Here is a 25,912-nt window from a genome sequence, read left to right on the forward strand (position 1 = left end):
GGTACGGCGGGAGGCGGGGCCACTGCAGGGGCCCGGCACTGTTGTGGAGTGGGGCAGCCGCTCTACGGGGGCGGGGCCAGTGCGGAGGGGGCGAAGACACCAAGGGGCGGGGCCAAAGCGATAGGCGAGCGCTTGGGGCGGGGCCACTGAAGGGACCTGGCCATTAGGGAGAGAGGTCATAGAAGGGGCGGGGCCATTGAGCCCCCCGCCCCCGCCTCCCCCAGGGCCCTCCGGTCCCGTCGCGCCCCCATCTCCATCCCCTGGGTTCCCCCCGTACCGCCCAGCGCCCCTGTCCGCACCCTGACCCCCACCCAGGCCCCCATGTCCCTGTTCCCCCTTTCCCAGTGTCCTCCTTGCCGCCGGCATCCCGTCCCCATCCCTGACCATGCGTGCACCCACGGGCCCTACAGAGCAGGGGTGGGGGACAGGGCAGGGATGGAAGACAGGGCAGGGGGTGTGGGGACAAAGGTGGGATTTGGGACAGGGCAGGGATGGAAGACAGGGCAGGGGGTGTGGGGACAAAGGTGGGATTTGGGACAGGGCAGGGATGGAAGACAGGGCAGGGGGTGTGGGGACAAAGGTGGGATTTGGGACAGGGCAGGGATGGAAGACAGGGCAGGGGGTGTGGGGACAAAGGTGGGATTTGGGATAGGGCAGGGATGGGTGACAGAGCAGGGATTCCTCAGATCTCGTCTCAGTTTCTTGCAGCTCCAAACCGTTCCCCCTCATTCTATCCCGGCACTCCCTGATCAAGAGCCCCTCTCCTGCTTTCCAGGAGCTCTTTTCAGCACTTTAAGAACAACAACCCCATGCAGATCTCCAGGCTTGGGGAAAAGCGGCTGCAAATCTGCTGTTTGTAAAAGGACCCATGGATGCTGATCAACACCAGCTGAACACGAGCCAGCGGTGGCCCAGGTCGCCAAGAAGGCCAACAGCATCATGGCTTGGATCAGCCATGGGGTGGGCAGCAGGAGCCTCAAGGGCAAGGATTGGCCCCATGAACTCAGCGCTGGTGAGGCCTCACCTCGGATCCTGGGTTCAGTTTTGGGCCCCTCACTCCGAGAAAGACCTTGAGGGACTGGAGCGCATCTGGAGAAGGGAACGGAGCTGGGGAAGGGTCTGGAGCCCAGGGTTCTGTGAGCAGCTGAAGGACCTGGGCTGTTTAGCCCAGAGAAGAGGAGGCTGAGGGGAGACCTGCTCTCTGCAGCTCCTGGAAAGGAGGTGCTCAGCCCCTGTATTTGTCTTCCAACTTATTTTTATTATCTCCCCAGGTTATTTTTTTGAGGGCTGAGCCTTGGGTCCCCATTGGTGTCACAGGTCTCTGGTGGCACAGGTTCCCTGGAGCCTTAGGGCTGGGCTGAAGGCTTTATTGAAAAATTGAAACCACACGACGCAGGAATTATTATTACACAATGAACGAAAAAAAAAATCAACCCAACCTGCAGTTGCAGGGGCACCGCCGCCATCCCCGTCACCGGCCACCAGCACTGGGGACCCTGGGGGGACGCTGCCCCCCTGCCAGCACCTGGCCAAGATATAAAAAGGAGAAGAAGTTGCAGCCATGAGTGGTGCTGCCATCCCCTGTCACCGCCGTGACACCGTGACCTCCTCGATGTCCCCAGCCCCAACCTGGCCTGGAGGCCTGAGGTAGTTGGGGGTTCCCCACGCAGGCGAGACCCCCCTCAAAAGAGCAGGGAGGGTTCTGGGGCTCCCCGGGTCCTGCAGGAACAGGATGGCTGGTATTGGATCCGGAGGGGAGCCAGCACAGGTCGGGTATGGCTGCAGTGAGGTTTGGGGAGTTGGAGTGTCCCCAGCAGGCTGGGAGCACAGAGCGGGTGTGTTGGCACCGGGGCTGGCCAGGGGACACCACACCCCTGCCCGGTGGAGGGTTGCGCTCTCCTGGGTGTAGGGGATCCAGCCCTGAGGCCATGGTGATGGCCAGGCAGGGGAGATATGCAGGCAGGTCCCACTGCTCCCAGTGCTGATGGATGTCACTGGGAAAGCACGCAGTGACAGCCCAGCCCATCTGGGCGATGCCACCACTTACTAAAGGACAAAAAGCCAAATCCTGCACCTCCAGAGCCCTGAGGTGGCTGGTGGGGGTCACTGCATGGTGGTGGGGTGCAGGCAGCAACGCTGTCAGGCTGGGAAGGACACCCTGGCCCTGCCAAGGGTACCAGCAGGTCCATGGGGGACAGGGACAGCGCTGCACAGGCTGATGCCATGGTCCCTGCTGCAGTGAAAGGAGCTGGGGGCTGGCGCTGGCAGACACCCCCCCTGCCCTCTAACCCCCTGCTCCAAGGCACAAAGGTTCCCTGGCCGGTGCCAGCCTGCACCAATCCCCCGTGCAACCAAGAGAGCGGTGAGGGCATGGGGTGGCACCAGCCCAGAGCCAACAGGCATGGGGAAGTGCTTGCTCTGGCTTTCGGGTGCTCTGGTTCTGGGGCTCCCTAGCTGTCCCTAAACCCTCTGTGCTGCTGTCCTGGAGCCACCCCCTGTCCCCAGGAGCTGGTGGCTTGTGCGGTGGCATCATGGTTGCCCAAACCCACGCCCAGCACCTTTCGGAGGGTTTATTGCTGGCATGAACACAGTGATCTGTCGGGGCAGGTCAGCTCAGGGGTGGGGGATGGCATGGAGGGGAGGCAGGTCACAGCGGCATCCCTCCCACTGCCCGCCCTGCTCCCTCCTCACCACTGGCTGCTCCCAGTCTCACCAGCTGGATCTTCCCACGGGAATGTACCCTGCAGCGGCCAAAGGCACTCGGTGCCCTCAAGGGAAGAGGGGGCACACCTAGCACCAAGCCTAGCAGCACCCTAAAAGCTGGCTCCCGACCCGGCAGCACCCCTTGGCACCGCAGAGGCTCCTTTGCAGAGGGGGGAGATGTTTGCACCAAGCCAGGGACTGGGTTAAGGCTGAAGAAGCAGCGAGAGGCGAAAGAAACCCAACTGCTCTCGCTCAGCCAGAGCCAGCTCAAAGAGTTCAAAAAATCTGTGCAAAACCAAAACTAAAGGGTTAAAGACCCCCCCACCCCCCGAGACTCCCCCAACCCCAAGCAGCTCTAATAAATACACGTGCGGTTTGTGGCTGGCGTTAGCCCAGTGAGCCCTCACTCCCAGCCCCGGGCTCTCAGTGCTCCGGAGCTAGAGGCAGCTCTTGGCGGGGGGACGCAGAGGATGTGTGCTTCGGGGTGGCTCTTGCACCAGTTTATCGTGGATCTTTCCAACAGGCTGCACTGAGCTGTGTCCCAGCCCGCCGCAGGGGTGACTCCGCGGGCTACTCCCACCACAGGTGCTAATCTGCAGCTGGAGGGAGGAGAGATGGTCAGGGGTTGCAGAGTGTCCCCCTGTGATGTGATGTGACGTCCCCTTGAAGTGATGCAGTGTCCCACAGGGTCCCTCCCGCCTATTCCACTAGGACACCAGGGCTCCGCAGGGTGGCAGAGCCCCAGCACCCTGCCCAGGGGTGCTGTGGGTCCCACAGACTCCTGCACAAATCCCTGAGGCTTTGCCCACACATTCCAACCATTCTCAGTCTCTGCTCCTGCCAGCCCAGGGGAAACCAAGGATTCCCCATCCTGCCCAGCTCCTTCCCAGAGCAGCACTGGGATCCACTTACCATCCTCCTCCCAGCCCTCGGCCACTCCTGCCAGCTCGTAGTGCTTCTTGCGCAGCTCCCCCAGCTTCTGCCGCTCCTTTTGCAGCTGGTTTTCCAGCTCCAGCACCCGCACCTGCAGGACATCATGCACACCCTGGTCATCCTGCCCCGTGGCACAGCACCACAGCAACCCTTTCCCACCTGTTATCTCCCCACTATGAAGCCCAGAGACCATCGAGGTTCATCCCAGGGGTGCTGTGATGGGAGGGGATTGAGCTCCCGTGGGCGCTGCCTGTGCAGGTCGGTGAAGGCAGAGAGACTCATGGAGGTACCCAGGGAAGGGGAATTCCCTGGCGATGCTTCCATGGGTGCTGTGGGGCAGCGCAGCAGGCACGCAGGAGCAGGGGGGGTTCTGTGGGCTGCAGCACCACCATGGTGACATCAGGGAAGGCTCAGAGACCAACCGCATGCCAGCTCCTGGGCAAACACTTCTGTTGCCTTTATGCCTTGGGCTTTCCCCATGGGCTGGTGCTGCCGGGCAGGCGGGCACGTTCAACCCCCATCTCTCCTCCAGCCTGGGCAACCTCTCGTTGACCCAAACTAAGTACCAGTGGGAGGGGAACCTCCTACCTGGGAGTCCATCTCCTGACGCTTGATCTGGGTGAGCGTCATGCTGGAGAAGTCCATGCTGTCTGTGAAGAAAGACACCACCAGTCCCTCTGAGCTCTGCTCCTCAGCTCGGACCCCTAAGTAGCCCCCACACTGTGGGCAGGGTCTGTCACCACAGGAGACACAGGCAGAAAAAGGCAGTGGCAGGCAGAGGCCTCCAGGACAAGGCCAACCGAAGGCAGTGAGCACCGAGAGCAGAGGTGCCAGTGCAGATCCATGCTCCTGCAGCCCCATTCCTACCTTTTTCTTCCACCTGTGACCTCCCAGCCTTGGTGGAGGCCACTACACTGGCCGTGGCGTGGGTGACGCCCCGAGAGGCTTGCTGGAGCTTGCAAAGGTTGGCGCTGTCTTTGTCTGCCTTCACCTGCCAGGGCAGAGAGGACAGGTGTGTTTATGCCCCTCGGTGTGGGGTGACCACATGGTGCTCCAGGGTCGCCCCAGCATCACCCTAAACCCCAGCCAGGGGAGCAGCCTTGCTGCTGTCTGCTCGAGGGTGGAGCATCTCCCGGAGTTGGGCACCAGGCTCCTACCTTGGAGGCTGCCACTAGCTGGGCAGTGCTGGCTGCGATCTCCCGGGAACAGACCATCAGCTCCTCGAACGTCCCCTTGCCTTGGACCACCAGGTCGGCAGCGTCACTGCAGGAGGGCAGAGAGAAGGGGTGGAGCATCCTGCCCCCATCCCCTCCCCATGGGGACAGCAGGGTCCTCTGTGAAGATGATCCAAGGGCTGGAGTACCTCCCGTACCAGGCCAGGCTGAGAGAGTTGGTTGGGGTTGTTCAGCCTGGAGAAGGGAAGGCTGTGGGGAGATCTCAGAGCAGCTTCCAGTGCTGAAAGGGGCTCCAGGAAAGCTGGGGAGGGGCTCTGGATCAGGGAGGGCAGGGACAGATTGAGGGGAATGTTTTTCAGCTACAAGAGGGGAGATTGAGATGAGATCTTCGGGAGAACTGTTTTGCTGTGAGGGTGGGGAGGCCCTGGCCCAGGTTGCCCAGAGCAGTGGTGGCAGCTCCATCTCTGGAGGTGTTCCAGGCCAGGTTGGATGGGGCTTGGAGCCCCTGATCCAGTGGGAGGTATCCCTGCCCGTGGCAGGGGGGGAACTGGATGGGCTTTGAGGTCTGTTGTGACCCAAATCATTCAATGATTCTATGATCCTTTCACCCTCTCCTCCCCATGGGGACAATGGGACACTACCATCCTTGCCCTGCTCCTCAGATGACAGTGGCACTTACACCATGACGGTGGCACCCCAGCCCACAGCCTTGGAGGCAGAGATGAGACCTTCAGTCCAGCGGGAATTCTTGGCATAAAACTCCTTGGGGGACGCTGCACCCTGCCATCAGGAAAGGTACGGTCATGCACTGGGGACAGCCGGGTGGCAGGGCCTGGGACCCCCAGTCCCCTGCTCATGGGAGAATAGCGTGAGTCACTGATGCCCCATCCCTGGAGGTGTTCCAAGGCCAGGTTGGATGGGGCCTTGGGGAACCTGACTCAAGGACAGTCGTCCCTGCCCATGGCAGGGGGTTGGAATTATATGATCTTTAAGGACCCTTCCAACTCAAACCTTTCCATGATTCTATGATTTAGGATGGGTGTGGGAATTCAGGAGACACAGAACCCCCAGGGGTTACATGGCTCCCTACACACGATGGGGGATCAACCCTCATCCTGGAGAAGAGGAGGCTGAGGGGAGACCTTATTGCTCTCTATAACTACCTGAAAGGAGGTTGTGGAGAGGAGGGAGCTGCGCTCTTCTCCCAAGTAACAGAGGACAGGACAAGGGGGAATGGCCTGAAGCTCTGCCAGGGGAGGTTCAGGCTGGATATCAGAAAGAAATTCTTCACGGGAAGAGTCACTGGGCACTGGCAGAGGCTGCCCAGGGAGGGGGTCGAGTCACCTTCCCTGGAGGTGTTTAAGGAACGGGTTGATGAAGTGCTTAGGGACATGGTTTAAGGGAGTGTTAGGAACGGTTGGACTCGCTGATCCAGTGGGTCCTTTCCAACCTAGTGATTCTATGATTCTTTGATACCCCAGTACCGAAGCCAGGTGAGACCCTGGGGCTGAGGCAGGAGCTCTGGCAGCCAGTGCTGATGGGCACTGGGCCAAGGCTCAGAACATGTCCCCAGCGTGTGAGCAGTGGCCCCCAACTGGCCAAGACCCTGCTGCCTTTGCCCTGCCCACACCCCTGCCTTCCACTCACCCGTCCGCTCTCCACGATCTCCCTCTGGAGGTCCTTGGAGGCCAGGACCAGGACGTGAATGGCCTGCATGAGGCCCGTGCAGGAGCCCAGGATCCTGCGAGAGAAACCTCACTGAGCCCCATGTGAGGGGCAGGGCAACCCCAGAGCCATGGGGCAGCCGCTCCACCTGCAGCACTCAGCCCCATCCAGCCTGCCCGGCTCTGCCCAGCACCCCAATCACTACTCACCTCTCGTTCACTTCCAGTTTGACCCCAGTGTCGCCAGCCCGTGCCTTGCTCAGCATCTCCTGGTAGAGAAAAGAGAGGATGTGCTGAGCCCTGTGCACAGCCCTGGCCTTGGGTTGGTGTTCCAGGCAGGCACGGTGCCCATGGGTACCTTGTGGTGACCCTCACCTCGATCCGGGTGGACGCCGTTTCGATGGCTGCTGCCGTTGCCGCCATCTCCTTGTCCACCAGGTCACCCAGCTCCTCCTGCTTGATGTCCAGTCCTCTGGGCCGCAGCTCCTGCAGATGGGAGGGGATGAAAGGGGCCGTCCAGGGTGGCACAGCCCAACCCTATCCTAGCAGCCATCCTGGGACACCAACCTCCCCAATGGCACTGATCCGGCCTAGGCAGGTTGTCATCAGGCTGCAGTCAGCGCCTTCCACTGTCCCTGGGTCTTGCAGGGCGCTGAGGTAGCTCACAGCCTCGCTGCCGCACTGCTTGCACATCTCCAGCAGACCTGCACGACAGCAGGAGAGGCTGAGGATGCAGCACATGGGGATGGAGACACCCAGCCCCTGCCTGCTCCAGCATCCTCCTCACCCCCGCATTCTGCCTGCTCGCTCTCCTGCCCACCCACTCCGGCAGACTCCTCACCCCACCATCCACCTCATCCCAGTATCCTTTTCAACCCAGAATCCTGCCTGCCTACTCTCCTGCCTGCCCCAGCATCTTCCTTACCCCAGCATCCTCCTTGCCCGCTCTCCTGCCTGTCCCAACATCCTCCTCAGTCCAGCATCCTTCTCGCCTCAGCATCCTGCCCACCTGTTCTCCTGCCCACTCCAGCATCTTCCTCACCTCAGCATCCTGCCCACCCAGTACCTGCCCGTCTCAGCATATGCCTCACCATCTCACTTATTTTGGCATCCTGGCCACCCAGTTCCACATAGAATCATAAATCGCCAGGTTGGAAAGGACCCACTGGATCATCGAGTCCAACCGCCCCTAACACTCCCTTAAACCATGTCCCTAAGCACTTCATCAACCTGCTCCTTAAATACTTCCAGGGAAGGTGACTCGACCACCTCCCTGGGCAGCCTCTGACAGTGTCTGATGACTCTTTCTGTAAAGAATTTCTTTCTGATGTCCAGCCTGAACCTCCCCTGACGGAGCTTCAGGCCATTCCCCCTTGTCCTGTCCTCTGTCACTTGGGAGAAGAGCCCAGCTCCCTCCTCTCCACAACCTCCTTTCAGGCAGTTGTAGAGAGCAATAAGGTCTCCCCTCAGCCTCCTCTTCTCCAGGCTAAACAACCCCAGCTCTCTCAGCTGCTCCTCGTAAGACTTGTTCTCCAGTCCCTCACCAGCTCTGTTGCTCTTCTCTGGACACACTCCAGAGCCTCAACATCCTTCTTGTGGTGAGGGGCCCAGAACTGAACACAGTACTCAAGGTGCGGTCTCACCAGTGCCGAGTACAGAGGGAGAATCACCTCCCTGGACCTGCTGGTGACCCCATTTCTGATACAAGCCAAGATGCCATTGGCCTTCTTGGCCACCTGCGCACACTGCTGGCTCATGTTCAGTCGGCTGTCAACCAACACCCCCAGGTCCTTCTCCTCCATGCAGCTCTCCAGCCACTCTCCCCCCAGTCTGTAGCACTGCATAGGGTTGTTGTGCCCCAAGTGCAGGACCCGGCATTTGGCCTTGTTAAACCTCATCCCATTGGTCTCAGCCCAGCAGTCCAGCCTGTTCAGATCCCTCTGCAGAGCCTCCCTACCCTCCAGCAGATCCACACTTCCACCCAGCTTAGTGTCATCTGCAAACTTGCTGAGGGTGCACTCAATGCCTTCATCCAGGTCATTGATAAAGACATTGAACAGAGCTGGACCCAGTACTGAGCCCTGGGGAACCCCACTTGTAACTGGCCTCCAGCTGGAGTTCACTCCATTGACCACCACTCTCTGGGCCATCCAACCAGTTTTCAACCCAGGAGAGTGTGCACCTGTCCAGGCCAGAGGCTGACAGTTTCTGAAGCAGAATGCTGTGAGAAACTGTGTCAAAGGCTTTACTGAAGTCCAAGAAGACTCCATCCACAGCCTTTCCCTCATCCAGTAGTCAAGTGATTTTGTCATAGAAGGTGATCAGGTTAGTTTGGCAAGATCTGCCTTTTGTAAACCCATGTTGACTGGGCCTGATCACCCGGTTCTCTTGCATGTGCTTCATGATAGCACTCAAGATTACCTGTTCCATGTCTTTCCCCGGCACTGAGGTCAGACTGACAGGCCTGTAGTTCCCCGGATCCTCCCTGCAACCCTTCTTGTAGATGGGAAGGGTCATCCACGTCTCATCATCTTCTGTATCCCAGGCATCCTGCCGCCCGGTCCTTGCCTGTCTCAGCATCCCCCGTATCCCAAGCATCCTGCCCACCTGGTCCCTGCCTGTCCCACTCCACGCTCCCCTGCCGGGCTGTGGGGCAGCACTCACGGTCGGCGGGTTCCATGGGGGCCACGTGGGAGGTGGCACTGCCCTGCACGAGGGTGTCACTCACGAGGTGGGCGAAGAGGGCCAGGCAGGGCAGGAGGGAGCCCACAGCTGTGGGGGGAGAGAGAGAGCAATCGTCTCAGCCCCAGCAGGTGCTGCTCACCCGGCTCACGAGCATCAGAGCTGCCCCTGTCCCCCAGCACCCACCTGCACAATTAGAAAGGTATTTGCTGTGTGCATCTTGCAGCCGCTCGACACACTCGGAGGCTGCCAGCGTCCTGGAGAGGAGGCAATCTGCAGGCAGACAGCAGGCAGGACTCAAATACTGCACAGCTGCTCTCTGCCACCAACACAGCCTGCAGGACACCAGGGCCGGAGGCTTTGCAGAGTTGTGGGTTGGGATGATGGTGGTTTTGGCAAACACCACAGAACTCGCCTGCTGAGCCGGTGCAGCTGATGTGAGCGGGATCCTCCAGGCGACTGAGGGCATCCTGCACCATCCGTTCTGCCTCCTGCGCCGTGCTCCGCAGCAGGGCAAACTGCTCCTCTGCCAGGTGCTGCTGCAGTGCCTGCTCCCCGCTCTCCTGCCAAGCCAGCGTGGTTGTCACGGCCCCATCCATGCCAGCTGGGACTCTTCTGCACCCCACTGCTGCCTCCAGCTCTGCCGAACCCCCGCAGCCTGGCAGGGAGGGGGATGCTGGGATGCCCCGCAGGGCCCCCTGGGTTACCTTGTCTCTCAGCTGGGTCTGCAAGGTCTCCAGTTCCACCTTGCTGCTCTCCTGCTCGCGGCTGAGTGTGTCCCGCAGCTGCTGCAGCTCAGCCTGCAGCGCGGCCATCTCCTCCCCATGCTGCTCTGCCGCCTGGCTCAGGCTGTCCCGCTCCTGCTCCAGGCCAGCGATCCGGGTGCTCTGCTCCACTCCTGCCTGTGTGGACAAAAACAGTGGTTGGGGCTGTGCTGAGAGCAAACCCTCCAGTCTGTGGACTTGCTCATGGTCCAGGCTTGGGCCACTCCAGCCGTCCCTGCTCTTTGCATCGCAGTCTGTGTAGATTGCAGCACTGCATCGCCCGCTGCCTCGGAGCACCCTTGCACTGACAGCCTCGTAGGGAACTCTTTTGTCGTTTGGAAGTGAAAATTTACAACTGTCAGCATCCTGATGGAGCAGCAGATGGAGGGCCCTGGAAGCAGCTCTGCCCCATCCCTGTCCTGCTGCGTGTCTGCCGCAGGGATGGGCAGCTCCATTCCCCTGCCAACTTCTGCCTTCTGCAACAACCTGGAAAGCCCTGCTGTCCTCCACAGCTTTGCAAGCATGAAATGCCCTCTGGCATGGCAGCAAGCCCGTGCAAAGGCTTGTGATGTGATGGTGTGCTCATTGCTGGGTTTTCATTGAATCGTTAAAGCTGGAAAAGCCCTCAAAACTCATCCAGTGCAACCGTCAGCCCAACCCCACCGTGCCTGCTAAACTATGTCTTCAAGTGCCACGGCCACACAGTTTTTCAACTCCTCCAGGGATGGAGACTCAATCACTGCCCTGAGCAGCCTCTGACAGGGCTTCACCACTCTGGAAGTGAAGACATTTTCCCTAATATCCAATCTAACCCTCCCCTGGGACAACTTGAGGCCGTCTCCTCTTGTCTGATCCCTTGTCACTTGGGAGAAGGGCCCAGCACCCACCTCACCACAGCCTCCTTTCCAGGAGCTATAGAGGGCAATGAGGTTTCCCCTCAGCCTCCTCTTTCCCAGACTAAACAGCCCAAGGACCCCCACCTGCTCCCAGAGCCCCTGGGCTCCAGCCCCTTCCCCAGCTCCGTTACCTTCTCCGGACATGCTCCAGCCCTTCCATGTCTTTCTGGTTTTACATCGGGAGAACTGCCCTGCCTGACCTTGCTCTTGCAGGGATTTTGTTCAACGACTCCCGCTGCTGGAGGCCGCTGCTCTGTGCACTTTTGCACCCAAGAGCATCACACCCCATGGTACGATCGCTTAACCCTTCCACAAGTGAGGAGGATGAGGACAGGGTTATCAGGCCAGTGGTGGTAACGCCTGGATGGGCAACACCTCGCCTGAACACTGTGGCACCAGACAGACCCTCTACTTTGCCCAGGCTGCCCGTCCTCAGGTGGTGGTGGGGGCACCCATGGGCTCTCACCTGCGTGTTGGACTCCAGCGTGCCCTGGAGGACCTGCAGCTCCTGCCTGCTGGCTGCCAGCTCCCGCTTCAGCGTGTCCAGCACCTCTGCCTGCTCCTGCGACTGCAGGCAAGAAGAGAGGTTGCCAGCACTGGCACCCTACAGGGCTGCCCCCTACCAACCCCTGCCCTGTCCCCACTCACCTTTCTCTGAGCCTGCTCGCTCACCCGCTGGAAGGAGTCCTCCAGCTCCTTCTTCTCCCGCTCCACATCCCCCTGTGCCTGCCTGGCCATCGTCACCTGCTTGGTCACCTCTGCGTTCTGAGGATGGCAGAGGAGCTCAGTAACTGCTGGCATTGCAGGGTATGGCTGAGAACTGGGGTGAAAGGGAGGTTTCGGGAGCCCACCTTTCGCAGCAGGTCCGCATGGTTCTGCACAAGCTCGCTGTACTTCTCCTTCAGCTTGCTGTAGCGCTGCTCATTGGCCTGCGCCCGCCCTGGGACACACAGGGACACCGAGCTGAGCACCCAGGACCCCACCTCTGGGGCTCACCCCCACCCCAAGCCAGATGCCGGCTGTCCTCGCTCACTTTCGATCTCTGTCAGGCTCCTCTGGGCTTTCTCAGTGTCCTCCCGCTGCTTCTTCAGCTCCTCCAGCTCGGCCCGCAGGAACTCGCTCTCATCCTGAGCCTGCTGCTTCAGGTGCCGCTGCTCGGCCAGCTCGGCCTCCAGCTCGCTGGCGCGGCCACGCAGCTGCACCGCGCCTCGGGCGCTCTGCGGGGACAGCAGGCGAGGGGCTCCTGGCACTGTATGGTGGCTGCTGGCACCGCCCAATGCCTGCTGGTATCGTCCAGCAGCCACCCCCTTCCACAGAGCCCCAAACGCAGCCGGGCTGAGCATCGAGGATGCTGGGCAGTGTGGCTGAGCCTGGTCTCTGCTCTGACAACTGTGGACTGCCCATATGGCCAGGGATGGCTGCCAGGGACGCAGAAGCCTTTGGGGACACGGTGGGACAGACAGAGAGGGGCACTGCCTTGCCCATGTGGGGACATGGCCCCCACCACACCAGCTCCACTCCCAGCAAGAGCTGCTGGGTCTCATCCTGCCACGCAGGTGCTCATTGAGTGGCACCACCGGATGGCTGTCACCCACCTCAGCCTTGAAGTTCCCCAGCTCCTCTTTCAGGGCTGCAATCTCGCCATAAAGCTGTTCGATTAACCGGTCCCTAGGAAGGAGACACCAGGTACGTCCTCAGTGCCACCAGCCACGGTGGCCCGTGTCAGGGAGGGAGTTCCTACTCTGATCCCAGCTGCCTCTGCAGCATCACCGGGACTGCTCACTTGTCATCCTTGTTCATCCCATTCTGGCTGTTGAAGTTGAAGGGGTCGCTGCTGAAGGAGCTGCCGAAGATGTCATCGAACTTATTGTCAAACAGGCTCTGCAGGGAGAGTAACGAGGACCTGGGTAACCCCACCACCGCACAGGAGCCCTTGGCCTTTCTAAGACCCCAGCAGCACCACCGAGCCAACCCATGTGCTGTGCTCGTGCTGTGTGGTCACCGGGGCTGGATCCCCCTTGCTACTCCCAGGACACTGAAAGTGTTGAACATGGAGCATCTTTGGTCCACGCCCACTCAACTCTTGAGACCGGGGAGATCTCTCGAGTCTTGTCACTGCACACCCCTTCCCCTCCCAAAAGGCCCAGCGCCTGAGGACAACCCTTGGTGGAAAGGGGTGTGAAGACCTCACGGAAGCACAGAGAGCTGAGAAGGGATGCTGGGAAGCCAAACATCTCCAGCCGGCCAACACTGGAGGGCACCAAATCACTAAAAGAAGCCATGTGAGATGAAGTCAGCTTGGCTCAGACCTAGCAGCACCCACGTGTGACACCCAGCACCCACACGGACTCTGTAGTGATGCCCCCCAGCACCCAAGGCCATCTCCACTGTCTCAGCCCGACCACGGCATGGTTTGGAGCAATAGCCGTGGTCTCGGAGCCGAAGGGCACTCGCCATGCTCTTGGCAGCCTGAGGGGCACAGGCAGCACTGCACAGCTCACCTGCGAAGCTGTGTCCATCTCCACCAGGTCCGTGATAGGCTCACTGTCAGGTGAGGACGCCTCAGCGGGGATGACCACCACAGGGCTGATGTGCTCCGACAGCGCTGAGGCACGCAGGAAATTGGGAGGGTTCTGGGGAGGGAAGGGAACACGGCTGGGTGGGGAGGACTGGCACTGCTACAGGGCTTCACGCGTGGTCCAAATCCTGCCCTGGGGCTGAGCTGGCCATGTCTGGACTTGTGGGAACAGAGCCAGTATCCATAGCAATGGGGCCAGGACCTACAGGGACAGAGCCAGAACCCATAGGGATGGGGCCAGGACCTACAGGGATGGATCCTGGCAAGGGCTGAGGGTTGGTGCAAGAGGGGATCTCATCTGGAGCGGCAGCTCCATCCTGCAGGATACCACACAGGGAGGGCTGCAAGGGTGAGCTTCAGGTTCCCTGAGCCTCACGCTGGCACCAGCCCTGGGAAGCAGGTGCAACATAATCCTTTTGGGCACTGTCCCAGTGCCACCGGCCCTGGAGACAGCAAATATGGGGAGTGGGGACCATGGGGTCTCACCTCCGGCAGCTGTGGGATCTGGATCAAGCGCTTAAAGTACTGCAGGTTGCTGGAGCGGTAGAAGAGGTCCTTCAGCCTGCAAAGCGAAGGGAACTGTCAGAGAAGGCTCCTGCCCAACCCAGACACCTCATCCCAACTGTGGGGAGCTCCGACCCCACACCTGGCTCCAGGAGGGGGGTCACCACGCCACCGTGCTGTGCCAGCTGCCACCAAACCCACCATCGGTCCTGGGAAGACCCCATCGCCAGACTCCCACCACTGGCAAAATCTGACTGTTGGAGTCTTTCTCCCATAAACCTCATCAGGTCCCATCAGAAAGAAGGACCTGAAGAGGGAGATGTCCAGTACCTGAAGGGGGCTTACAGGAAAGCTGGAGAGGGGCTATTTGTAAAGGCTCGTGGGGATAGGACCAGGGGGAATGGGTACAAACTGGAGAGGGGCAGATTTAGACTGGACATTAGGAAGAATTTCTTCACCATGAGAGTGATGAGGCACTGGAACAGGTTGCCCAGGGAGGTTGTGGCTGCCCCATCCCTGGAGGTGTTCAAAGCCAGGTTGGATGGGGCGTTGGGCAGCCTGATCCAGTGGGATGTCCCTGCCCATGGCAGGGGGATTGGAACTAGATGATCTTCAAAGGTCCTTTCCAACCCAAACCACTCTGTGAGCCTACGAAACCACAAAGTGCAGCAGAGTGGCTGTCACGCCTCTGCTGTCCTCATCATGACCAAAGCTTGAAGGGACAGCTGAGAACTCTCACCACCACTACAGCCCTGGCCATCAGTGTCTTGGGGGCTTCCTGCCTGGAGGCCATGTCTGCACCATCACCTTCAGCTCCCCACTGGAGCACCTCCCTCAGGAGCAGGGCTCCCTCCCTTCAAGATTTCCAGCTTTGCGGAGGAGCAGCAGTGCCTGACCTTGCCATTTGTGTCTTCCCTCCCTTCCAGCCACTCCCAGTGGGTATCTCGGTGCCCTGGGTGATCAGAGCCCATGGACAACCCCACTCTCTGCTGACATCCACTCCTGGTCTGTTTGCCACACGAGCTGGTACGCAGTTTGTGACCTTGAATCGAGCTGTGTTCCCCCCCAGTGCCGTGAGATGTTCCCCTGCTTCTGGCAGCCACTTTCAGTTTTGAATACCCTAAATAATCCTGTACCTGAGGCCACGGCGCTTCACTGCTCGCTGTTTCCATCTCATTTGAAATATGGTGAGAGGATCAGCTCCAGCACCGATGCTGCTGATCACCTCCAGACACTTGCGTTCAAAATCTGACCCTTGCTATCAGCCTGGTCATTTACTGACCTAGGACAGCCCTGTCTTTGCATCTCACAGGACCATGGACTCATAAAGTGGTCTGGGTTGGAAGGGACCTCAAAGCCCATCCAGTTCCACCCCTGCAATGGGCAGGGACACCTCCCACTGGATCAGGGGCTCCAAGCCCCATCCAATCTGGCCTGGAACACCTGCAGGGATGGGGCAGCCACAACCTCCCTGGGCAACCTGGGCCAGGGCCCCCCACCCTCACAGCAAAACAGTTCTCCCTAAGATCTCACTTCAATCTCCCCTCTTGCAGCTCAAAACCATTTCCTCTCATCCTCTCTCTGCACTCCCTGACCAAGAGCCCCTCCCCAGCTTTCCTGGAGCCCCTTTCAGCACTGGAAGCTGCTCTAAGGTCTCCCCACAGCCTTCTCTCCTCCAGGCTGAACAACCCCAACTCTCAGCCTGGCCTCGGACAGGAAGTGCTCCAGCCTTCCAATCACCTCCATGGCCTCCTCTGGACTCGCTCCAACAGCTCCATGTCCTTCAGATAATAACACCATTATCTGGTAATTCAGTAGCTGTGGATTAGCCAGGCAGAGCGACTGTCCTGGAGGAATCTCCAGGGAAAGCCAAGAGCTCAAAGCAGGTTAGATTTCAAAGCCCCAAGCAAGACTGACTCTTGCACTTCCTCCATCTCCATCACTCGGCTGCTGAGCCCGTGCAGGCGCTCCAGTGTCCCCCTGTGTTCCCTCCACCCCGGCAGCACCCCAGGAGCATCGTCAGCAGTGGGGAGAAAGAGTCCTCGGGGCTGGGCACTTACTTTCTGAACTGCTCCAGGAAGCGATCCCGGTGGCCCTGCAGTGTATCCGCTGGCAGACCTAGGAGGACAAGGAAGTAGAAACATCACCAGGTGTCTCCATGCCAGGAAGGAACATGGATCAGGGGACAAGCTATCAGTAGCGCCATGTGGGGATGGGCCTTTCCTAGAGATAGCCACCCTCCTCCCGGGGTCTGAATGCTCCTGGTCAGTATCCAAGCTGCAAGAGGGAAATCCATGCAAGAGGGAAATCCATGCTTCCCCAAATACCCCTGGGGCAGGGAAAGGCTGCAAGCTGGTGTTCCAGCAGCTGCCACCACAATTTGAGGTCTTGGGGGATGTAGGTTTTGCAGCCAGCGCCTGCCCAAACCCAGGGGAGCTCCTGGTGGCACTGTCCCTGTGGCCAAGGGGCATTTGGTAGGGCAGCTCCTGGGACACCTCGGTCTGCTAGTGCTTCCACCCCCTCATCCCTTGTTCTGGTGTCACCCTTCACCCCAACAAAAACGCTGAGAAGGAAATAGGGGGTGAACGGCCAAGCTGGGGCAGGGGGATGTCTCCCAGTATCCCTCTCTGTGGCACCTTGGACACTCACAGGAGTGGAGCTTGAAGAGCAGCTTGACGGTATAGTCGTAGAGATGGCTGCAGTCCAGGATCACCTGGATAAGCGGGGCCAGGCGGCACTGCCCCGCGGTGGTCACCGACACGGAGCGTGACATGTCCAGGGAGCTGAACACTGCGGGGAAGGAGCATAAGCTCGGGCTCAGCCTCCGGCAGCAGCGCGTGCTGTGCCGCCTACATCCACAACCACCACCCAGAACAACAGATGTTCCCCTCTAGCAAGAACCCCACTGCCCTGCAGCACTGTGCCAGATCAGCAAGAGGGGAAATTCCCATGCAGAACTGGGAGTGCTTCAGTCTGGCACTGTGGGCTGGAGGTGATTGGTCCTGAGCTCCAGTGTTGCAGGAACGCTGCCACAAGGCAGCACGGCACGAGAGACACCGACTACTGATAATTCAGGTGAGGTGTCCAGGGAGCACGAGGCTGGAGAGCAGCCCTGCAGAAAGGGATCTGGGGGTGCTGGGGGACAACAAGCTGACTGTGAGCCAGCAGGGCCCTGGCAGCCAAGAGGGCAACCGTGTCCTGGGTGCATCCAGCACGGCATCGCCAGCCGGGCCAGGGAGGGGATTGTCCCACTCTGCTCCACACTGGGGCGGCTCCACCTTGAACACTGGGGCAGTTCTGGGAGACACAGGATAAAAAGGATCTAAAGGTACTGGAGAGCATCCAGAGGAGGGCACAGAGCTGGGGAAGGGTTTAGATGGGAAGAGTGTGAGGAGCGGATGAAGTCTGTTCAGCCTGAAGGGGAGGAGGCTGAGGGGAGTCCTCATGGCTCTCTGCAGTTTCCTCACACGGGGAGGAAGAGGAGCAGGCGCTGAGCTCTTCTCTCTGGTGACCAAGGACAGGAGCCAAGGGAATGGCAGGAAGCTGTGCCAGGGGAGGGTTAGGTTGGACATGAGGAACAGATTCTTCCCCAGAGGGTGGTGGAGCCCTGGAACAGCTCCCAGGGAAGCAGTCACGGCACCAAGGCTGACAATATTCCAGAAGCGTTTGGTCAATGCCCTCAGCCCCACGGTGTGAATGTTGGGGTGTCCTGTGCACGGACAAGAGTTGGACTCGATGATCCTTGTGGGTCCCTTCCAACTTGGGATATTCTATGATTTGAAGTGCCCAGAAAAGAGACGAGCTGTGACGCAGACATTGTCCTTTTTGTAGCCTCACCCCATGGCAGCTCAGCCCCCATGGACCCCCATCCCAACCTCAGGCAGCACAGTGTGGGGCTTACCTGTCTGGAAGAGGTTCAGCTCACATTCCAGATAGTCAAACATCTCCACAGTCAGCTGAAAACTAGGAATAAGGGATGAGGACAGTTGGGGAGCACCCCACGGCCACCCATGGGCCAGGTACCACCCTAGGGATGTTATTGGGCGCTCCAGCCTGGATGCAGCAGCCTTGCCCAGGGCTCTGCCGCCCCGTGGCACGGGCTGGGGGAGAAGGTGTGAGGTCCCACTCCTGGCTGCTGGTGACGCTGGGCACCACCGTGCCACCCTGCCAGCATCTGTCCCCTCCCTCACCTCCTGCCCCTGCCCTGCACTCACAAATTATTGACGTCATTCTCTCCTGCCTCATCGAGCTGCCGGTCGGACACTGGAGATTGCCGGGGAAGCGGGGGATTCTGTGTGGGGAAACAGGAGGTGAGAGAGGGCTTTGGAGGATGTCCTGCTCCAGCCACAAGCTCTGGCAGCACCAGGGCTGCTGATCCATGGGGGCCAGATCTATTCATAGGGCCTGTATTCTCCCCCAGCGAGAAAAAGCACGTTTTCCCTGGGTTTACTACCATGCCAAGAAGGGAGGAGCTGGGGCTGCAGCACACGTGTGACTCCCTAACAGCAGGAGAGGAAGGAGACAATATCTGCTCCAGAGGCAAAGTGTATTCCTGCTGCCCAGAAGCTTCGGGGAAGGTCACATCACAGCTCCAAACCAAAGTGGGGTGATGGATACAGTCTGGTTTCAGAGAACACCTCTCTCCAGCAGAGCTTGGAAAGGAAGGAAACACCATGGGTACCAAACATGCCCGTTCCTGTAAGGATAGGGAACTCAAGCCAATGCACAGCTTCCAAGCCCACCAGGACTTCCCATTGTCCTCTTAGCACATAGAATCACAGGAATCCTTTGGGCTGTGTTGGTCCATCCAGACCAACCCCCCTGTAGGAGCAGGGGACATCTTTAAACCACACCAGGTTGCTCAGAGTCCTGTTCAACTTGAACCTTGAATGTTTCCAGGGATGAGGGCTCCACCACCTCTCTGGACAACCTGGGCCAGGGCCTCCCCACCCTCACTGTAATAAATTCTTCCTCATATCCAGCCTAAATCTCCCCTCCCTTAGTTCAAAATCGTTCAACCTCGTCCTCCTGATCAAAAGCCCCTTCTCAGCTTTCCTGGAGCCCCTTTCAGCACTGGAAGCTGCTCTACTGATGACCACTGTCATCTTAATGCCACAACCACACCCTATTCTATTCCTAAAGCATAAGCTCCATCAACACAAGCGCAGCTTCCTGAGGCATGAGAAGGCACTTCTCCCTTTCTCCAACCCAGCTCCCCATCACCACTGGCAGCTGGCATGCATGGAACAGACCTGGAGCCAGTGCATCCTTTTCTGAAGCCCAGCCCAAAGAAAGCATGCTAGGCCCAGCAGCACTCCTGACGATGGGAACAACCCCATCTGTGTGGTCCCCTTGGATCCCCCTGGGATGCTCCCATGCCCAGGAGCACCCGTGGTCTAAGACCCCAAAGGGAAGGAAACTTTGACACAGTTTCTCACAGCATTCTGCTTCAGAAACTGTCAGCCTCTGGCCTGGACAGGCCGCACACTCTCCTGGGTTGAAAACTGGTTGGATGGCCGGCCCAGAGAGTGGTGGTCAATGGAGTTTAACTCCAGCTAGAGGCCAGTTACAAGTGGAGTTCCTCAGGGCTCAGTACTTGGTCCAGCTCTGTTCAATGTCTTTGATCAATGACACGGATGAAGGCATTGAGTGCACTCTCAGCAAGTGTGCAGATGACACTAAGCTGGGAGGAAGTGTCGATCTGCTGGAGGGTAGGGAGGCTCTGCAAAGGGATCTGAACAGGCTGGACTGCTGGGCCGAGACCAATGGCATGAGGTTTAACAAGGCCAAATGCCGGGTCCTCACGTGGGGCACAACAACCCTATGCAGTGCTACAGACTGGGGGAAGAGTGGCTGGAGAGCTGCACGAAGAGAAGGACCATGGGGGGTGCTGGTTGACAGCCCGACTGAACATGAGCCAGCAGTGTGCGCAATGTGGCCAAGAAGGCCAATGGCATCTTGGCTTGTATCAGAAATGGGTCACCAGCAGGTCCAGGGAGTGATTCTCCTCTGTACTCGGCACTGGTGAGACCGCCCACTGAGTACTGTGTTCAGTTTCTGGGCCCCCTCACCACACAGAAGGATGTTGAGGCTCTGGAGAGTGTCCAGAGAAGAGCAACAAAGCTGGTGAGGGGTTGGAGAACAAGTCTTACGAGGAGCGGCTGAGAGAGCTGGGGTTGTTTAGCCTGGAGAAGAGGAGGCTGAGGGGAGACCTTATTGCTCTCTACAACTACCTGAAAGGAGGATGTGGAGAGGAGGGAGCTGGGCTCTTCTCCCAAGTGACAGAGGACAGGACAAGGGGGAATGGCCTGAAGCTCCGTCAGGGGAGGTTCAGGCTGGACATCAGGAAAAATTTTCACAGAAAGAGTCATTCGGGCAACTGGCAGAGGCTGCCCAGGGAGGTGATTGAGTCACCTTCCTGGAAGTGTTAAGTAACAGGTGGATGAAGTGCTTAGGGACGTGGTTTAAGGGAGTGTTTAGGGGCGCTTGGACTCGATGATCCAGTGGGTCCTGTCCAACCTGGTGATTCTATGACTCTATGAAGAGAAAAAAATATAGCTTTCAGTGACCAGCACTGGATTATTTCAAGCTGGGACAGCACTGGGTAGGGTCAGGATGGGACACCACACTGACTCTGTCCAGGATTGATCCTGTATGCGTTCCATGAGCTGCTTCCCAGCAGGACAGGTGGCGGAGAGCAGAAGCCCCCGAGAGCACCAAGGCAGCTGGGGGCAGGGGGGTTTCTTCTGTGCTTACCTTGTCCCAATTTTCCTCAGGAATCAAGGAGGAATTTACAGTCTGCTATGAGCTGGATGTTCATAAAGAAACCTCAAAGCTGCGACTCTGTTGAAGTCCTGCTAAAACGACCTCAGGCTGTGCGTGCTGGGCAGTGCTCAGATTCATTTAATCGCTATTCCCCATCATTCTTACATTTCCAGGCTTCCACTCCACTTTTCCTGTCTATAAAAAAATCTTATTTCAGAAGAGCACTAGAGTGTCTTAACCCAAATTTCAGTCCAATCAAAGGCTGGTTTCTATTCATTTCTATCTGTTTCCTCCATCCTTTGCTGGACCTGTGCTTGCCCGCTGGCTGGAGAGGCACTGCCGCTCACCTTAGAATCAGAGAATTGTTAAGATTGGAAAAGCCCTCAAAGCTCACGCAGTCCAACCTTCAGCCCATCCCCACCGCTCCGCTAAACAATGTCCCCAAGTGCTACGGCCACAGTTTTTCAACCCCTCCAGGCATGAAGACTCCCCCACTGCCCTGAGCAGCCTCTGAAAGGGCTTCACCACTCTGGAAGTGAAGACATTTCCCCCAATATGGACCCCTGGCAGCTTGGACATGTTTCATGGAACAGGATGGACCATGGAAAGGACCCACAGTGGTAGACAGCATCGAGGATGGCTCTGCCCACCCTTGTCCTTCCTTGCATAACATTTGCCACCGCTTTCACGCCAGCTCCCCATCGCTCACCCCTTGCTGTGGCCACGGGAACAGGGACCGGGACGCTCACCTTGGTGTGGAACTCCATCTTGGTTCTCAGCAGTTTGAGGTAGTATGCTGCAGAGCTGCCCATAACCCTCGCTCAGGTGGCCTGGGGACATCGAAGAGCTGTTGAGACCCGGGTCAGGCTGCGAAAAGCCCTCCTCCCCTTGCAGCAGGAATGACCCCTCCCTTTCCTCCCCAAAACCACAGGCAAACCCCTCCTCATCCGCCCTGGCTGCAGGTTGGCTTGCAACAAACACACGGAAGGGACCGGGAAGGACCTTTGTATCACCTTCTCTGCAGATTTCAATGCTGATATTGACAGCCAGAGCCAAGTTTTACTGTGTTTGGCCAGAAAATAGAAGCAGGCATTCGATTTGGGTGGAAGGGGATACCCACGTGACCAGCAAACCCAATCAGGGAGGTCAGGGCAGTCACGGCTGAGCTCAGCTCTTGGAGCCTGGCTCCCCTGGCCAAGACCAGCATGGCCAGGGCAGCGGGCGCTGTCAAGGACCCCTGGGGTGTCAGCTGCTTACCCACATCCTGCTCATGTCACTAAGCTCATTCTTGTATCTCACGGAGTCTTTCAGGACCTGGAGGAACAATAAGGAGAATGAGCAGGCAGAGCACCAGGGCAAGGTGTTGCCTTAATAAGAGCTGGGCAACTGGGGTGAAGAATGGGAGGTTGGGATGTGCTCCCAACCCTGCAGCCCACTGGCTGCCTCCCAGCCCCCGCGTGCCTCAGTTTCCCCAGCCTTACAGTGGGGCAGGAGGATCCCTGCTGATGGCTCCAGCACCAACGTCAACACCAGGGGCTGTAGTGGAGGGGGAGTTGTGGGCAGAGCAGCACTGGAGGGGTTCCGCAAAGCTCCTTGTGCTGATCTCCACTGACCCACCAGCACCTCCTGCAGCCCCACAGGGGAAAGGATGTGGCCCCGAGCTTGTGGCACTCACATTGGAGTGGCCGTCCCGGAGGAGTTTGTGGAAGACATGGCAGAACTTCCAGCAGAGCACTGCGTTGCCTGACAGCGGCAGCCGGTTCACCACTGACCAGAAGGTCTGCGCCCCCTTCTCGTGGTGTGTGCCCAGGATGCATGGTGGTGGTCAGTCAGGAACACTCCTTTCCAGAGGTGATGGAGATCAGCTTGTACTGCAGAGTCGAGACCATCAGGCCACCATAGGGAGCTGCCAAGCTCAGACATGCTCTGTCCCCTCTCCTCCAGCCCCACACCACCACGGTAGGAGCGCTGTATCACGCTTGGGGCTGGGGCACGCTCATCCGCCGAGCCTCCCTGGCTGCCCTGCCGGGATGCTGGGGACCAGCTTTTAGCGACAAGTGCCCCTGAGGATGAATGATCCTCTCCCCAGCATAGACAACCTGCTGTAGGCATTCCTCCCCATTACCCCACCATGGGATGGCATTGCCAGGCGCATGAGGCTGGGCATCCACCAACAAGCAAAGGTGGCAGCAGCGGGAGCAGGGACCCCATGCCACACCAGGGAAGCCCCAACTCCCATCCAGAGCCCCCCAGGGTCCCATCCTGCCCCCCTCAGCAGCCAGCTTGTGTGCCAGCGCCCCTCCCCCACGTGCTGCCTCGCTTCTGCCCCTGCTCTGGGTGGCCCCAGCCCGCTCCCACGCTCGCTTGTTCCTGTGGCCAACTTTGGGAAGGATATTTCTGGCGTGTTTCTCCTTGACAGCCACTTCCTGCGCATTAATGGCCTTATTGATGCCTGACGGTCTGCAAAAGAGAAGTGGTGGAGGGGGGCAGATGGGAAGGGGTTGGGCTCCCCCTCCGGTCCCCCCACACTTCCCGCTGGAACCCCCTGGCTCCTCCGGCACCTGGCGCTGGCTGGGTCCCATCCAGGCCCCCAGCCCTCCGCTCGTGCCAGCTGGATGCTGCCCGGTGCCAGATGCCTTTCTGGGCTGTGGTTGGCATCCGCCAGGTTCAGCTGCTGCCAGGATTCATTTACTCTGCATAATAACGACGCAATTAAAGTAGCGACCACAAAGGACCCTCTGCTGCCCTTGGGGCAGTAGGACAGGCACAGGGAAGGCAAATCTCCCTCTCCTGCCCCCTGGATCATGGACAGCAGCTCCTGCTCTGCTTTGTGGAGGGGGAGCTGAGCAGAAAGGGCATTTTGGGGGGCAGTGGGGTGGCGAGACCGCCACGCACTGCAGAGCGGAGGCAGGACCTGGGCTGCCAGCACTGTCTGGTGACAAAGGCCAGATCCCAGCTTAATGGGCACTGAAGGAGAGCAGCTCTGCTCTAGCTGGTGTCTTGGCCTGCGGCCGGCCACAGCTCCAGCTGTGGGGACCGGACGGGCAGGATGCAGCCCTCCTGCCCACAGAGCAGGCACCTGCCCTGGCAGGCATCCACCTCCCCCACACTGACCCACATACCTGTCCACTACTAACCCATCCCTGAGCACCTCATCTACCTGTCTTTTACACCCCTGCAAGGGATGGTGACCTCCTTCACCTCCCTGGGCAGCCTCTGCCCAGTGCCCGAGAACCCTCTCGTGAAGAAATTGTTTTTCTAACGTCCAATCTGAACCTGCCCTGGTGCAACTTGAGCGCATTCCCTCTCATTCTATCCCTGTCACTTTGGATAAGATGGCAGCAACCCACCTCTACACAGCCTTCTTTCGGGCAGTTGTAGACAGTGATGAGGTCTCCCCTCAGCCTCCTTTTCTCCAGGATAAACAGCCTGTTCCCTCAGTCGTTCCACGTTAATGACTTTCCTTCTCCAATGCCCTCCTTTTGGCCATAGGCGCATCCACACATGGTACAACCAGTCCCCACTGCCCGGTGCTCCCCAGCCACTCTGATCCCATCGGGAACCAGCACAACCCATTACAGTGCAACCCTTCCTACCAGCTGCCCTTCTGCTCTGCCAGGAATGGCAGGTCTTGAGATGCAACTGTTTGAATGCTCCCAGCACAGCGAGGACACAGATCCATGGATCCCACCTGCGTGGGGTGGCTCCGGTCGGTGTCCGTGCTCCCTCAGCACGGAGTCCCTGGCATTGACCGTGATGAACCTGTAGCAGAGCTGAGAGGGTGAGCGAGTGGGGATGCAAGCAGGATTGCAGTGAGGAAGGCAGTGGGATTAATCCCACTGCTTCGACTGGTTTATTTCGTAATTGGCAATTTTAGCAGAGCTGAGCCAGACATTTCTTTCCCCTTAAGCAGAGGGAACGTCCCGGAGCAGGTGGCCAGGCACTCAGCAACACACGAGCCTGCCGAGAGGGTGGCCCCTGCACCTGCATCACCCCACTCCTGCTCCTGTGTGGGACCAGCCACAGCTCCCAAGGGGCAGGAATGGAGTTAAAAATCCTGCCTGGCAAATGCTTCCAGGAGCTGCTGCTGCCCTCTGGAGGTTAAACAGAATGCTAGCTCTGCCAGGCTCCTCAGCGGGGGCTTCAGGAGATCCCCGACATCTGCATTGGAAAGCAGAATCCATAGAGTGGTTTGGGTAGGAAAGCCTATCCAGTTCCACCCCCTGCCACGGGCAGGGACACCTCCCACTGGATCAGGGGCTCCAAACCCCATCCAACCTGGCCTGGAACACCTCCAGGGATAGGTGTCCCTGGACCATGAGTAACAAGGCAAGTGCAATGCTGGAGATGGCAAGTGGAGGCTTGTAGCCAGAGCAGGATGGGGGCACACTTCTCCTGAAGCCAGCCAGCTTCCCTCCCGCACTGTGGTCCGCTTCCCGGTCCTTGAAAGATCAGACGGGGCTGGAGAAGTAGTGCCCATGGCTGCTGCTTCCCTGGGAAAGCTAGAAACAGCTCCCAGTTTAACTGCTGCTTCCTGCTGGTTTTCCCTTTCCTAGATTCTCTTTTGGAACTGGATGATCTTTAAGGTCCTTTCCAACCCAAATCATTCAACCACTTAATTCCTGATAAGGCAAGGACAAATTTTCCAGATGAAGAGAACCCTGTGACCACCCAGACACAAGGTGGCAAAACGACCAGGGTCTGGCAGCTCCCATATCCAGGTGACAGCCTCCATCCTGAGCTCTGCGGACGTGATGGACAGTGGAAAGATTTTCTGAGGAGCGCAGAGCAGCAAGCGTCACCTCTAAGGGATGAGCAGTGCCATAGATCATGGAATCATTAAAGCTTGAAAAACCTTCTAAGCTCACTTCGTCCAACCGTCAGCCCAACCCCACCGTGCCTACTAAACCATGTCCCGAAGTGCCACGGCCACACGGTTTTTGAACCCCTCCAGGGATGGAGACGCCATGACTGCCCTGGGCAGCCTCTGACAGTGCTTCATCACTCTGGAAGTGAAGACATCTTCCATAATATACAATCTAACCCTCCCCTAGGACAGCTTGAGGCCGTCTCCTCTTGTCCGATCCCTTGTCCCTTGGAAGAAGGGCCCAGAATCCACCTCACCACAACCTCCTTTCCAGGAGCTGCAGAGAGCGATGAGGTCTCCCCTGCCTGACCTTGCTCTTGCAGGGATTTTGTTCAACGACTCCCGCTGCTGGAGGCCGCTGCTCTGTGCACTTTTGCACCC

The 25,912-nt window shown here is 58.7% G+C and overlaps 2 protein-coding genes across 2 annotated transcripts; both read right to left on the reverse strand.

Moving 5' to 3' along the window:
• Positions 1-1,323: 1,323 nt before the first annotated feature.
• On the reverse strand, positions 1,324-18,298 carry HIP1 (huntingtin interacting protein 1). Its single transcript, XM_054085404.1, has 26 exons — positions 18,114-18,298; positions 17,801-17,862; positions 16,549-16,689; positions 15,960-16,017; positions 13,882-13,957; positions 13,319-13,450; positions 12,601-12,698; positions 12,413-12,485; positions 11,851-12,034; positions 11,669-11,757; positions 11,466-11,582; positions 11,284-11,385; positions 9,865-10,059; positions 9,573-9,720; positions 9,344-9,430; positions 9,140-9,247; positions 7,043-7,179; positions 6,851-6,961; positions 6,686-6,744; positions 6,459-6,552; positions 5,491-5,591; positions 4,794-4,899; positions 4,504-4,627; positions 4,225-4,286; positions 3,616-3,727; positions 1,324-3,302 (listed from the first exon to the last, which is right to left on the reverse strand). The coding sequence occupies exons 1-26, from the start codon at positions 18,296-18,298 to the stop codon at positions 3,292-3,294; spliced, it is 2,772 nt and encodes a 923-aa protein (XP_053941379.1). The 3' UTR covers positions 1,324-3,291.
• Positions 18,299-20,943: 2,645 nt separating this feature from the next.
• On the reverse strand, positions 20,944-24,830 carry LOC128854205 (huntingtin-interacting protein 1-like). Its single transcript, XM_054085405.1, has 5 exons — positions 23,060-24,830; positions 22,340-22,482; positions 21,921-21,978; positions 21,414-21,494; positions 20,944-21,011 (listed from the first exon to the last, which is right to left on the reverse strand). The coding sequence occupies exons 1-5, from the start codon at positions 23,244-23,246 to the stop codon at positions 20,944-20,946; spliced, it is 537 nt and encodes a 178-aa protein (XP_053941380.1). The 5' UTR covers positions 23,247-24,830.
• Between the last annotated feature and the right edge of the window lie 1,082 nt (positions 24,831-25,912).

The sequence above is a fragment of the Cuculus canorus genome, chromosome 20 (assembly GCF_017976375.1).
Source record: "Cuculus canorus isolate bCucCan1 chromosome 20, bCucCan1.pri, whole genome shotgun sequence".
In the NCBI taxonomy this organism is placed as follows: domain Eukaryota; kingdom Metazoa; phylum Chordata; class Aves; order Cuculiformes; family Cuculidae; genus Cuculus; species Cuculus canorus.

Coding starts and splice junctions, on each gene's coding strand:
- LOC128854205 (XM_054085405.1), bottom strand. CDS start 23,246: ATGGGACCCAGCCAGCGCCAGGTGCCGGAGGAGCCAGGGGGTTCCAGC. Junction 21,979..22,339: donor TCCGGGACGGCCACTCCAAT/GTGAGTGCCACA, acceptor TTGTTCCTCCAG/GTCCTGAAAGACTCCGTGAG. Junction 21,495..21,920: donor TGACATGAGCAGGATGTGGG/TAAGCAGCTGAC, acceptor CGATGTCCCCAG/GCCACCTGAGCGAGGGTTAT.
- HIP1 (XM_054085404.1), bottom strand. CDS start 18,298: ATGAATAGATCTGGCCCCCATGGATCAGCAGCCCTGGTGCTGCCAGAG. Junction 16,018..16,548: donor GCTCTTCAAGCTCCACTCCT/GTGAGTGTCCAA, acceptor TTGTCCTCCTAG/GTCTGCCAGCGGATACACTG. Junction 12,699..13,318: donor AGATGGACACAGCTTCGCAG/GTGAGCTGTGCA, acceptor CTCTCCCTGCAG/AGCCTGTTTGACAATAAGTT.